The 14408-nt window shown below is 40.3% G+C and overlaps 1 protein-coding gene across 2 annotated transcripts in view; it reads right to left on the bottom strand.

Moving 5' to 3' along the window:
• B3GLCT (beta 3-glucosyltransferase) overlaps positions 1 to 3940 on the bottom strand; it is a 46079-nt gene extending 42139 nt beyond the window's left edge. For both annotated transcript variants that reach the window (XM_066544885.1, XM_066544887.1), the window contains exon 1: positions 3755 to 3940. In XM_066544885.1, coding sequence (XP_066400982.1) covers positions 3755 to 3842 — 88 coding nt within the window. In that variant the 5' untranslated portion in view covers positions 3843 to 3940. The remainder of the gene's footprint in view (positions 1 to 3754) is intronic.
• Between the last annotated feature and the right edge of the window lie 10468 nt (positions 3941 to 14408).

Here is a 14408-nt window from a genome sequence, read left to right as displayed (position 1 = left end):
TTCCACCTGATTGGCAAATCTGTTGTGCACATCTAATTTGATAAAGCAGTCTTCAGCAGTCAGCTGTGGCCAAGACTCTTCTGGCTAAGCAACCAGATCTCTCAGCATGGAAATAAATATCCTCTTCTAAGGATTTACTGGGAAAAGGGCAGCAGGAAAAGAACATGGTAAGTTTATCTGGCCTACAACATATCAACAAAGGGACCACAGGGTAGGTAGAAAATACAGTGCCTTGGCACAACTGGACAACTCCAAGATTAATTCATTCACATGCAATTCACTTTCAAGAGGTTTCTGAAAAAGATGTTCCCAGGAGTGGACCACTGATGCAGCTCATGGCCAGGTCACTTGTACAACACAGGCAGAAACTATAAATTCTCTGTAAGAAGGATATATTTTTGTGGTGTGCAAGGCATACATGGACAAAGAAGGATGACCTATGTCTAGGAGCTATCAGATGCTACTATAACAAACCAGTGACTTTTCATGCCCAAACGTCATTATTAATTCAGACAATTGTAATGGATTTCTTTCAGTATAACACCCTAAAGCATATATCAATCTCTGGAGCTAGAGGTACCTTTGAAAAATCCAGAATTTCCCCAGGCCCTTTTTGTGTTTCCTAATACAAAGTAAGCATACTTCCATTGGACTTGCCACAGACCACAGAGAAAATTCATTGCAGGAAGAAACTTACAAGCTGGTAAAAGTTCAAGCCCTGTAGCTACCACAGTAACCAAAAGACCAGGGTGATTAACTATACAGTTTCTTGCAAACAAAGCTATCCAAAGCAGGGAAAAACCAGCAAGGCATCATCTTAAATGCAACTGTAATCTTGTATTTGCCACTTCATTATTTAATGCATTGTGTACTCTGAAGGTTAACACATGTTAATGTGCATTAACATCGTGTCATCCGGCACAAGCAGACAGGAGCAGAATGTGTCAATCACCAGTCCTCCCCTCCTTTTGCTAAATGGCCAAGAGCTGAGGATAAGAAAAGGAAAGAAATTTTAGACAGACTTTAAAGTTCTATATTACCACCAGTCTTATCTTTATGTCTTTTGAGAGCATGACTAGAATCCACTGGAAAAGCTAGACAACATTTTTGGATCCATTCAAAACCTGGACATGTAATATGAGAATTCCTGTTCAATTCCTTCAATTCTTATTTATTTTTGTCAAGTGTTCCATTATTTACATTAAAATTTTAATAAGTAAATAGACTTGCTTATAATACTAGAATGTAAAACTCAGCAATTATTTTCATTGTTCAACAACCAAACTGCAGGAATATGTGCAGGATAGAAAAATGGATGTAAAGACTGCAGCATTAAAACACAATACACTGTATAAATACATACAATTATACAATATCCCATTTTATATGTAGAAGCAATCCTTTCTTTGGTAATACTCTTTCATGCATAAACAACTTCCAAATGTTTAAAATTATATGTCCTTGAAGTACCAAGGATGTTAAAACTGAGGAGTTAACTCTTTGCTTTCACAGACTAATCCACCTGAGACAGAAAAGCAATACTCCTGTTATATTCCTCTTTCACAGTCTGATTCAAGGTTGACTGACCCCAGTGTTGTTCCAACCACCTCGCTGAGCTGTGGGTCAGTTTCAATGAGCTACAAAGAAATAACAATTCTATGACAATCTATGGCAAAACTGTGATAATAAAAAACACTTCAAATAATGACAGACAGTAATTACATTGTATGCAGTAGAGAAAACATTTAAAACAGCATTTCTTTACACTTCTAGTAATAATTTAATGAAAGGCCTATTTTTGTTTTGGTTGGGTTTCTTCCCCCTTACAAGTTTTCAAAGAATATAACACTATATGAATTGACATGATTGCAGACAAAATCTGCACTGATATTGTCAGTCAAAGAGATGGGATCTTCCATTATGAGACAGCCTGTGAGCACTATAAATTAATTCTGTTTATTTATATGCAAGCTTTTATAGTATTTCTTCACAGTTGCCACCCTATCAGCATCAAAGACTCTGGTCTAGCCAGATAAGAATGTATTACAGATTCATCAGCACAAAATGGGGAGAGAGCAGGGGGAGGAGGAAGAGGAGAGGGTGATGCAAGCAAATTTGCAGCATCTGAAGCTTTTCATAAAATAAAAGCAACTACTTATATTTCTTTACAGAAATGGCACATATGGGAAGAAGGCAGCTGAAATCACCACTTTGAACCACTGGAATGGCTAAATGAGTGCTGTGTACACCACTATCTTTATAAAAGGCAAGCAAAAACAGTAGAAGAACAAGCATCATCATGATCCCTTCTGATTGCCTAGAAGCTACTCCATACAAAATCATCTGAATACATTTTCCCATTCTGTAAGCTGCCACTTGCAAGCTGGAATTTATTAAATTACCCAACTACTGACAGACAAACTGTTTGCTTCTGTGGAAGGCAATTCCAATTATTTCTGTTTTTGAAGAACAAATTTACTACCCAGGCCATCTCAAAAGCATGGGATATTTGGGAAAGGACAGATCAGTAACAAAAACGGGTATTAAAAAACCAAAAGAAAACCACGATACTGCAGGAAGCTTCTGGTGAATAAATCCCATACAAGGATTAATCAAGGATTAATCAATTAAACAAGAGCACAAGTGTTTCCATTTCTGCTTTCTACCTGCATGTAGGTAGGTATCTATGCATGTACAATAAATACGGATATGGGAAAAACTGAATCTGCTATTCTCTGTGATTACAATCTGTTTGCCATCAGAAGTGCTATAGTACCTACTAGAGCAAAACTACTCATCCTGGAAAGAATGAAATGCAGCTTTAGGAAGAGCTGTAGAGTATTAGCACTCTCCAAAAACTAAGCTGTGTCTGTGAAAGGAAAAGTGTTTAGCAGAAGGAAAACCAAAATATCACAGTTTTACTTTGCTGGAATTGTGATTTATTAGCACCAGTTTTCCCCTGCATGATTTTGATGCACAAGCCATAGCAGTGGAAGAGAATCAAATCCAAAGGCTCACAATAAGCTGACAAGCCTACGCTGAAAGAGATGGAAATATTCAGGAATAGACATAATGAGAAAGAGAACGGATGTAAACATTTACTTCTGCCTCTTACACTCACGCCAAGAGCTCCCAACTCCTGGAGCCTGTAGCAACCCAGTCTCTGACATTCTAATAATCCTTCTCCTTTCATCTTCTCCCAGCTGACTAGACACATGAAGAACATCTCTAAAACACAGTAATACATTTCCTTCCTCTCGGCTGGCATTTTAGGCGGGCGGTTTTACCTTTCCCCCCGCCCTGAGCAGAGCACTCCGTCAGTGCGGCGCAGACACAAACACGAGTGCTCCGCGCTGGGCTCGGCAGCTCCGCGAAGCTGTTCCGGCTCCCAGGGCCGGTTTCCCCGGAGCGGGCTGTCCCTGCCCGCACCCCTGGCCCCGCACCCCGCCCCGGGGGCGGGAGGCGCTCTCGGCGCTGCCCCCGCAGCCGGGGCCGCGCAGGGACCCCGCGCCGCCCGGCCGCGCTCCAGTCCGGATCGCCAACAAACTTCGGGAACGGGGCACCTCGGCTCCCCGCCCGCCTCCGCGCCGGCCGGGACACAGCGGCCGGGAAAAACAGCGGCGGCGGCGGCTCCGGCGCCACTCCGAGCTCTCCGTGCCCCCCTCCCTTCCATCCCCTCCTCGGAGGGGCCGAGCGTCCCGGGTCTCCTCCCTTCACCTCGCCATGGCGTCCCGGCCCGGCCCCCGCCACTCACCCCGGGCGCGGAGCGGCGGGAGTAGGAAGACGAGGTGGGCGCAGGCAGCGAAGAGGAGCCAGCGGCTGCAGCCGGGCTCCCGAGACATCTTGGCGGGGGCCGCGGAGCCGCACGGCGCGGCCAGGAAGCGGAGGGCACGGTGCGCCCGGCTGCCCGCCTCTGCCGCAGGAGCGCGGGCGAGCGGCCTCCGGCTGGTGGCGGTGCCGCGGTCGCCGCCTGCCTGCCCGCCCTTCTCCTCCTTCTCCTCCTCCTCCTCCTCCTCCTGCTGCTGCTGCCGCTGCCGCCTTCCCGTTCCCTCCTCCCGGCAGGACCGGCCGCCAGCGCCGGCAGCGGGGGGAGGCGCTCGGCGGCCGCGGCGCCCTCTGGCGGCAGCAGCGGGAGAGGCAGCGCCCCGCGCTCCCGCGGCTCCCCGCGCTCCCGGGGCGCTCGTCACGGGACACCCGCCACCCCCGGGACCGGGAGTGAGCATCCTGCCCCAAATAAGCACAGTAAGCACAGCTCTCCTTAGCCATTAACTCTTCTTAACCAGCCGTTGGAACGGGCTGCCAGGGAGGTGGTGGAGTCACCGGCTTTGGAGGTGCTTAATGAAAGACTGCTGTGGTGGGGTTGACATGGTGGTGTTCAGTCATGGGTTGGACTCAATGATCTCAGAGGTCTTTTCCAACCTAATTGGTTCTGTTATTCTGTGAAATGTCACCCAGCACTCCAACAGGAACCTCATCCACCAAAGTAAGGGACCTAAGTCATCTCTAGACCAACCCTCACAAACCCTTACCCAAGAGAGCACACGGCACCTTCAGATAGCCTAAACTACCTGTGTGACCAGGAGTGTGGACATGGGGTGCAGCATGGAGTACAGGCATGGGATCTGGAGCACAGCCTTGGCACTGGAGACTCCACAGCTAAAATGACTCGCCCTATTTGGCTAAAGAAATGCAGACCTGGAGCTGCACAAAACTGGTTTTAGGGGCAGCACAGAAGACAAAGTAGATTCTAACGTGCATATATGTCATGATTCAGACAGTAAATTTGGATATAAGAGAGCCACAGACCAAAGAAGAAAGATCAAGAATGTGAAACCTTGCTAGTAAACAAAAAAATGACCCAACATGAATCCTGGCACAAGGACGAAGAAACCATCCATGGGAATGTCAGATTTGTCCTAGTGAAGCACACCACATGTTAACAACTTGCTATAAGTTCCCCCATACACCCCAGAATTAAACTGCTGCCCTTCAGACCTAGAGAAGCCTCAAAAAGGCAAGCAGTGATAGGGCTAGAAACTCAGCAGTGTGTAGAAAATTTTCAGCACAATGATATTCTTTTTCTGTAACAATTAGATCTGTATTGATAATTATTAGAATTTCACACTTCAACTATAGTAGCAAGAAACAAAAAGTTCTTGACATATAAGATGTGCTTCTTCTTTGCTCTAAAACATGATTTTGAGTGTAACACCTAGTGTCCCTATGTAACAATTCCTTTCATGCTGGCTACATGTAAACATGAATTCCAGCCAGGTCTATTTCTACACATTTTCCCATCAAATACTTTTCACACAGACCCCTCCTAGCAACCCAACCATTCAATATGCACTGACTTCACTGGAGAAAAATGGTGAAGAGTCCAAGTCAGCAATGAACTATTTTTAATCCAGCAAGGCCAAACAGCACGGGACCCAACTTGGATCTTTCTTCAAAACACTGCAACCTTTAGATCTATGGCATTCCTTTCCTCAAGGTCAAGTGGTTACAACAGGATACCTTAAATATGCCAGGGAAGTGATAGTGAAGATGAATGGAAACCTTTTCACAGTGATGAACACACTCCCACTGCAACCTCAGGCAAGCACATCTATATCACAGTAACTTGGTAGCAGACCTCACACTTTCCTTTAAAACTCTCGCAAGAGAAACATGTTAGCCAGACTTCCTTGCAGTTCTCAACCTGCTTTATGTATTTTCTAAACACACACCCCTGATATCCCAAGAGAAGGGAAAATGAGGCACAAGCATGAACAACAGCTTATTATGTGCCTTACAGTACAACTGCTTGTTGCTGACATTCCAACTCACTAAATAAATTACCGGCCTCAAGAATAATAATTCTGATGCCAGCTAAGTAGAAACTTACATACTATTTCTGATTTTATGTGCATGCTCATCATTAGGAGGAAAAAAAAAAAAAAGAGAAAAGTATAAAGTTATCCTTCCATTTCCAGAACTACAACAATATAAAATATATGAAACCTTTTATTTAACATGTATATCTGCATTTACTTGGTTTTTCTTATAAGTTTCAGCAGCATTTCCCACCCTTTCTTCCACTTCTCTGTTTTGTGCTGCTTTCTTTAAGAACTTGCATCACAAGGATCATGCCTACAACATCTGGGATAAACATAAGACTTTTCACTTTCAAAATGGTTAAGATAATCCCATGTTCCAATGTTTCCCCATGCAGTGAGTCTGTAAGGAAAAAAACACCCAGCCTTTTGCTTTGATGTAATAAGTGTTTTGACTTGTCACAAATGTAAGAAAAATTCCATTGTAACAACCCCCAAGAAATATGGAACTCTACCATGAAACATGGTGTTCTCCAACTGTTAAGAAAAATAGCACTTAAGTGTTTTAAATCTTATATTTAGATCTGTGAGGAGGAAGTATGAAATAAAGCTTTTTCCTGCCTTGTACTCTACTTACACTCTCAGATTGTGTTTGTTATTCTTACTACCCCACTGAGAATTTCCATCTCAGGAAAGTTGAAAATAATGAACTTTCTGTTAAGGAACACAGAGGTTTAAAACATCAGCAAGCCTTCTTTCTTTATAGTATTACATATATTTTAGATTCCTAAATATACAAATGTAGCACTGCTGCTGTCTCACCTCTGAGATTAGAAAAGGAGGTGCTGCAAATACAAATAAATGCTGCCAGGTATAGATAGATATAGATAGATAGATAGATAGATAGATAGATAGATAGATAGATAGATAGATAGATAGATAGATAGATAGAGATAGATGCATATCAAATGCAAAGGCTGGCATGTGGCTCAAAGGTAGCTTGCTCTTTGTGCAGGCATTGCAGCAGTGCCTCCAGATACCCTTGTGGCTCTGTCATCTCTTTCTATAGAAGGACTAAAATATGGGGAAACAGAGAAATTATGAACCAGACACAACAGCAATTATTGAGTTAGAGATCTTGACTGCAGCTACTTTGTTCTTTTAGCCATCTGAGAAAGGTTTCATCCAGGAATGAGAGTTTCTGTAGTTTCTTTCAATAGGTTGGGCAGAAAACCTCTCTGTCAGAGACAGCCCTGCAAATCACAAGTGAAGTTCTGTTCCAGCTCTTCTTCAGGCTTCTGCAATTGGATCCCTCTGTCCTACTGAGGAACTTACCTAAGGAGGGGCATAACTTTAAGTGATGACTAATCCTGTGGAAATGAGCAAAACCAATCCCAATGAGTTTGGAACCACACAATTACTTTTTAAATTACAACATACATCTGGAAACAGAGATTCTCAGCTTTCAGGTACTCAAGGCAGTAATTCAATGCCAGTTCTAGTCCATTATTATGTACCCTAAAATACTGATACCCTGGAAATACACCTACATTTGTCAAACACTAGGCAGTGGGCTTGAGCAGGGGAGCTCTGATTCTCTGCAGCACTCAGATCTGAACTACACTAGCTTGTCCCCTTTGGACCACTCCAAACAGCTCTCTCTGGGAGAAACCTGCAGCAGCAGGGAAAGCCCCCTACACTCCAAACATGACTCAGTATTGGGACTTGCCCCGTCTTGCTTGGGAGAACTGATAACATTGCAGTACCAGCACGTGCATGCTGTAAACCTGACAACCAAATCACTGAGGGAACTCAGTGCTCCGGTCAACCCCTGTGGCAGCCCATAGTGTAGTCTAAGTTTAGTCTCTCTTCTTCCTGGGTTAACCTGGGAAGGGCTTGTTCTTAATTAAAATTTGAGGACTCCATTTGAGCCAAGTCATGGAGCCTTCAATCAAAGCTTTATGGAGAACCGGTGTGCGGCTGCAGCGAAGAATCCCAGGAACAGAGTTCAACCAAGCAATTTTTCATGATAGAGACTGCTGTTATTAGATCACACACTCTCTAGAAAGGACTTGGAAAAACACTGGGTGTGAAGCAATCAGCCACAAATTCTTACAAGATGGTAAAGATGGATCAAAGACAATTCCTTTCCTATGGGGTAGTAATGAGTGCTTAACTGTCTCTGCCAGCCAGCTCCTCTGTCTTCTGGCAGAGAAACAGTGAAAATACCATCTGCAGCATATCCTCTGGTGCTCATTTAGTGTTGTCCAAGAGGCAGAATATATGCACTAAGGGGACAGGGCAGGACACAGGAATTTCAATTTATTTGAACTATTACAGACCAAGCTACAGATAAGAAACAGATCTATCAAGCTGTGGAACTTAACACAGGTCCCTAGAGTTCAGGTGATGAGATTATCAGATGCTCCTGTCTACTGTACTGCAAACAGTCAAGGAGAAAATTCTATAGGCAGGTGGTGTAGAGGACTGAAGCTGTTCAGTCTTGATTATAAGCCAAGGGCATGTTTCCCACTCCCTTGGTCAAATGAACAGCTTGTCTAGAGAACTGTCAGACTTGCTGCTCTCTCCTGTTTGGTCTCCTGCTGCTTCCATCTGACACATAACTGCCTCTACCAAGCTTATCTGAGCTCTTTATATTTTCCCTGCTGAAATGTAGCTATCTAAAAACACAAAAAATCTGTCCTAAACTACCTGATCCTATCTTTTAATAAATTAGTGGAAATATTATCTTGTCAACTGACAAAGTCAAAATATAGATGAATAATAAGGGATTTAACTGAGCAAAAGAACATATGAACAAAATGCTTCCATAAGTCTTAGAGAGCTTAGTGGCTACATTAATTTCTTTCCCCAGCTTGTAATTCTTACAAGAAAAGAAACGGTGGTGCAAAGAATCACCCACTTTTCTCAGCCGTGTACTAAGTCATAGTGGCAGGGAAAAAGAATGAGGCAAGCTGTTCAAGAAACACTGAAGTAGGTGGCTAAATAATGTCCTATGTATTTGTCTTTAACATTTCTGTTGGTTTGTTGAGCTGTAAATATCATGATCAATCAAGCATTGATTAACCTGCATCATCTCCTGGCATTTGTGCCTCAAGATGTCCCATACCTCACAAATAACTTCCATATATTTTGTTTTGCCTTATTATGGCTGACCTGTAAACCATGACAGTTCAGAAACCAACTCAAACCTTGTTATGACATCCCAATTTAGCAGCCAAAAAAAAAAAAAAGAAAAAGAATCCCTGAGAGGGGAAGAGACAAGCATTCACAGTAATATCCAGAGGCATTAAGCCAGCATGAGGCTGAAGCCTTAATGAAGCTTTAGACACAGGAAAAATCCATCCTATAAGATGGTGACACAAAGATTTTGGGGTATGTCTGTCTTACAGCTTTTAATGCCAGTAATCTCAAGAAGCAAAGGGGCTGTATACTTAGATGTGAACACTCTAAACAGTGGCAGGTGCATAACAGCTAGTTTCTTCAGCTGAAGTAGCTTTCTTTTGAACCAGCTCAGGTGTGCACAGTAATCATGCCACTGAACAAGCAGAGCTGGAAAACTGTGCCACTTCAGAAGTAGCTTTGAGCTGGGTGTTGGACCAGATGACCTCAAATCTTCTTTCCCAGCTTAGTTATTCTCTTATTCTGAGGTGGTAGGGAGAAGAATAAAAAAAGACAACACCTACCTGACACTCACCTGTAGACAAAACCAGTCAACTTTGGATGTGTAAACTCACTCTCACTACCAACAACAGAAGTTGGTATTTGCTGCCTGCTCCCACTTAGGCAAAACAGCAGTTGAAAGTCATTATATCAGTCATCATTAAAGGTAAAATTATTCAATTCTTAGCTTGCCAACCGTCCTTGTTTATGAATAAGTCACCTAACAACTATCCCTTGATATGAACAAATCCACATAAAATTATCTTCTATGCAAAAAAAAAAAAAAATAGATTTAATTATCTGAAAAGGACTTCTGCATTCTGATTGTCTTCACTCAAAGACATCTGCCTTGTCCTTTTCAGTGACATAAGGGGAAACAAGGGCTGGGATAGTTAACCAGATGAGTGATCAAAACTGACAGTAGGAACTGGAGCACTTCTCACTCAGAAGTTTTCAGTTATGCAGTGGCCCTTAGGAGCCATTACAGCTTTGTGTCAGAGCAACTGCACTCATCACAGCCTGTATTAGCCTCAAAGCAGTTTTAGATTATGTCCACCCACAATTGCTCCCTTAGGACTCTTTCATTCTGCTGGATCAAAACTGGATCAAAAAAAGCACAGAATGACAAATCTGTACTGAACCATTCAAGTACAACAACACCAGGTCAACATGACACAGGGAAATGACAAAAGTCAGAAGAAGTTTCAGAGTTTGATGGCAACATGATCTAGGAAAACATTGCCCAAACCCTCAAAATACACATTCCTAAATCAGAACCACTCAGTTAAGAGTCTGGAAAAGGTGCTTTGTGACCAAGCAGTATGGCACACTGGTTATAACAGCAGTACCAAGTTTTTACACAGCTCAACAGAAAACACAACCAGTCCTAAGAAAATGAACATGATATGCACAGCCATAAATTAAAAATTAATGGAAAAACTGCATTTCTTTTTACTGGTTCATTACTGGGCTACTTCCACAATAGTCACGGCTGTGTAACTGGTCAGAAAACTTTCAAAATTCAGTATCTGATGGTTTAATTCATGTGAAGACAAAATACTGTTGGTTATCTACTGAGTAGATACCTACTTTGGTATCTGAGATATCATCTGAGATTACCTACCTGAGATATCTACTTTGTACAATAACTTTAATGAAGCCTAGGAAAAAAATCCATACAGGTGTAAAGAAAAGTATATTTGTTGTAAGTTTTTATAACAGTCTCCTTATTGGGAGCAAAGCTTTTGTCCCTGCCAGGAAGGAGATCAAGGTCCAATTAAAAAGATCTAAATACAACTTAAAAGTAAACCTAGAGGAATCTTGACCTTAAGAAGCACATAGTGGTATCTATCAGCCCTGCTACAGACACAAATCATCTCTGAATTTAAAAATTGTTTTAAACTGAATTCTATTAAAGACAATAAACCACACAGGTGCTATTCCTGCTTTTTGCATTAGTGTAAAGCTTCATCACAGGCTGGCTGGTGCACATGCACATGAAAGCAGTTTGGCTGTACAGAATATCTTTCCATTTCAGCACTTGAAATCAAAACACTACTTCCCTGAACTGCGCAACATCAGTTCTTGGTTAAAAATCTGTTACTATTTAAAGCAAGATGATTACTTGAAATCAAACTAAAAAGGGAAAAAAAAGAAGAGAGAAGAAAGAAAGAAAGAAAGAAAGAAAGAAAGAAAGAAAGAAAGAAAGAAAGAAAGAAAGAAAGAAAGAAAGAAAGAAAGAAAGAAAGAAAGAAAGAAAGAAAGAAAGAAAGAAAGAAAGAAAGAAAGAAAGAAAGAAAGAAAGAAAGAAAGAAAGGCAACCAGTTCTGTGTTCTGACTTGCCTTATATAGTTATGCTAAAGGAAAAAAGGAGCAGAGCCAACACTGTGAAGGCTTATATGAGGCAATGGTGCCACCCAATGTCCAGAAGTTATACATAAATTGGTTTTATTGATCCAATAACCAAAAAACCCCAAACTCAACAAGCTGTGTGTAATGTTATTAGTAATCATAACTGTATGTGAAGGCTTGGCTCAGGCATAAGATTAACAGATGTGGTAAATTTCCAATCAGGCAAATATTTTTTTAGTTTCAGCTTGAATTCTCTGTAACATGAATATTAGCATAGCTCAGGTAAATCCATTCAAGCTGTCAAAACACCTACCAACATTTTCCCAAGGTCCGCATTATTTCATTTTCTCACTTTTTGAGGCCTCTCAACTGAGGCCTCTCACAGAGATCAGTTTCAGCCTGTTTCAAGCAGGGCAGGGACTTTACTATTGCACTACTAAAATGAAAATTCTGGCACAATAACACAGTTTTAATAAACCGATGTATCTAGCCTGTGTTCAAAGGACAGTAACTTTTTAGAAAGGCACCTGTAACTATAAATAAAGACTTTATAATATTGGAAAAATTCAGCAGGAAATCATTAATGACAATTACTGTTAAAAGTGTACATCCCACTTTTGTTTGGAATTTTGCCCTCCTCCCTCTACTAGAGGAACATCATGTGACTTCTTCTGAAATTAAAAACATGCTTTAATGAGCATATAATGAGTAATTCTAAGTCTATAAATGTTTACTTATACCACTTTGCAGATCATGTGTTCTATGCTATAAAGCATTCTGCCAGCTCTTTGGGCTCTCTTTGACTCTTCCAAATCATCTGTAAATGTAAATACCAAACTACACGTGCCAAGTCATGCGTGTTTACTAAAGCACTCACATCACAAAAATGTATTATTAAGATCTATTTCCCTGTGCAAGAATGTTCTGATATTTTTTCAAACATTACTTCTTTCTTTGCACTCCCTGGTTCATTATGCAAGTATGGGTTTGTGCTGCCTTATTTTCACCATATTCATAACCAAGTCTTATGTTCATGGGACAAATAAACAAGTTCTTTTCAGAGGCCTTTACTTTTCAAAGTGCACATAATATTTCTTTGTCAAGCATATTGGTTTTTTTTTCCTTAAGAAAAATTCTGTAGTTTTAGATGCACCACCTTTGACACATTCCTTGAAAAGGAAACAATTTCACCTATTAATCACTCAGCCTGTTCATTTTTAACTCTCAGTTTTTCATCTTCCATCCAATAGATTTTTATAGCTTTCATATGAAAACAGTGTGAAGTTTTCAACTCTCAGAATACATTTTATTAACAGGTTTATGTTGCAACATATTTAAGATAGACATATATTTATAATAGTTGATAGGTTCTAAGTATAGATATAGAGGTACTATACACACTCAAAAGAAAATTTTATAGTCCTCAATTTGTGGCAATTTTTGACTTTATGAGAATGAAAGTGGGGAAATTGCATACATACATTTCTTTTTGAAAAAAAAGGTGTTTGATTTGTGTATGTATAGACACAGTGCAATGCACATACACTTTTAAAAGATGCTTTATTACTTGATCTTTCTAAGCATGTTTACTGTAACCTGTAGTGCATATATATTTATGTTCTTAGTTAACTTTTCATGCTGTCCAGGCCTAACCACTCAGTCAGTAGATTTTGTGAAAGTCACTGGAAAAGCAAAAGTAATTAATTTCTTAGTGCCTGGACAGAAGATCCTGGTGTTATATTCGTTTCTTTTTTAGTTTCTATTTTTTAAATAAGTCAAAATCTGAACAGTCTTTGAAGTGCTTTGGATACTTTCTAGTGAAAAGATGGTTTGGATTACTGTCAGAAATTCATAACAAGTCATTCATAACATGTCATACTAATAATGTAAGTGATATTTTTAAAACATTCTATCAATGTTGAAAGCACAAGAAGTCTGCATAATCCATGCACATCTAATTAGCACTGAGTCATATAAATGATACATAATGATCTGGCAGCCTATTGCCAGATGGTTTGCTATCAGATCAAGTAGTAATAACTTAGCTTATTTATCTCCATTCCCCTCATCCCTTATTTTCATTTTCATCCCTTTGCATTTCCCTACTTAAAAATAGCGTTCAGTTCCTTTCATTTCATATACAAAAACCAGTCAAAACCCCACTGATACTTTTTTTTTAATCCAGACCGTCTAAAGAGGATTTGCAATCTTTCTGCTTTTACAAGTACATTTATTTTATTAATTCCACTTAGGCCTCGGAGAGTTTATACAGTCTAGTTCCATATTTACTTAAAAAACATCCATCTCTCTCCTTCTTCCAATTAGAGATGTTCAGCTGGTCACGTAAATTAATTTTGTTTTCAACCATAATCACATTGCCTGATTTTCTTATTTAAAACATATCTCATGTCTAAGCAACAGGAGGAAAGTGTATGAGGGAAATATAAACATATAATCACTCAAATTAGAGTATTTGAGATTCATGACCACTCCAGTTTGAGTACTATTTGAATGTGCCCAATCTCCATAATTTTGGATCTTAAAGCATTTATGGTATACCTACCTTGCTGTGTTAAGTTTATTAAATACAAAGTAAAGAAAGAGTAAATGTTCTTTTTCCTAAAATCTTAACATTTTCCAGTGGGACAATCCAGTTGTGAAAGGATGAAAACATCTGTACATCCAAGGGAATAAAACTAAGAATTTCACAATAACTTTGGCACTGTAACTTTTAACTTGCCTTCTCCACCTTTGCGTTAGTTTCATTCTTAATTTGTGCTTTTCTAAATACAAATAATGCTTAATCAACATCAGACAGTAACAGTAGTTTCCCAGCCATCAAAGCAAACATTCACAGCTACAGGTTTTGGGGAATTCATGTTAACCTCAAAAATAAAGTTTGCTCCATTTTAACTCACATTTTATAAGAACACAGATATATTAATAGGCATGAAAATGAAAAAAGTCACAAGAAAAGGAGCATCCTTGTATTCAGATTAAGAAGGTTTCTTTGGGTTAAGAGTCTTATTCAGAGTGTGAGGAAGATAAAGCCATCAT

Source organism: Molothrus aeneus, chromosome 2, assembly GCF_037042795.1.
Source record: "Molothrus aeneus isolate 106 chromosome 2, BPBGC_Maene_1.0, whole genome shotgun sequence".
Classification (NCBI taxonomy): Eukaryota; Metazoa; Chordata; class Aves; order Passeriformes; family Icteridae; genus Molothrus; species Molothrus aeneus.
Note: the sequence above shows the minus strand (reverse complement) of the source record. Positions and strands in the feature narration are given on the sequence as shown.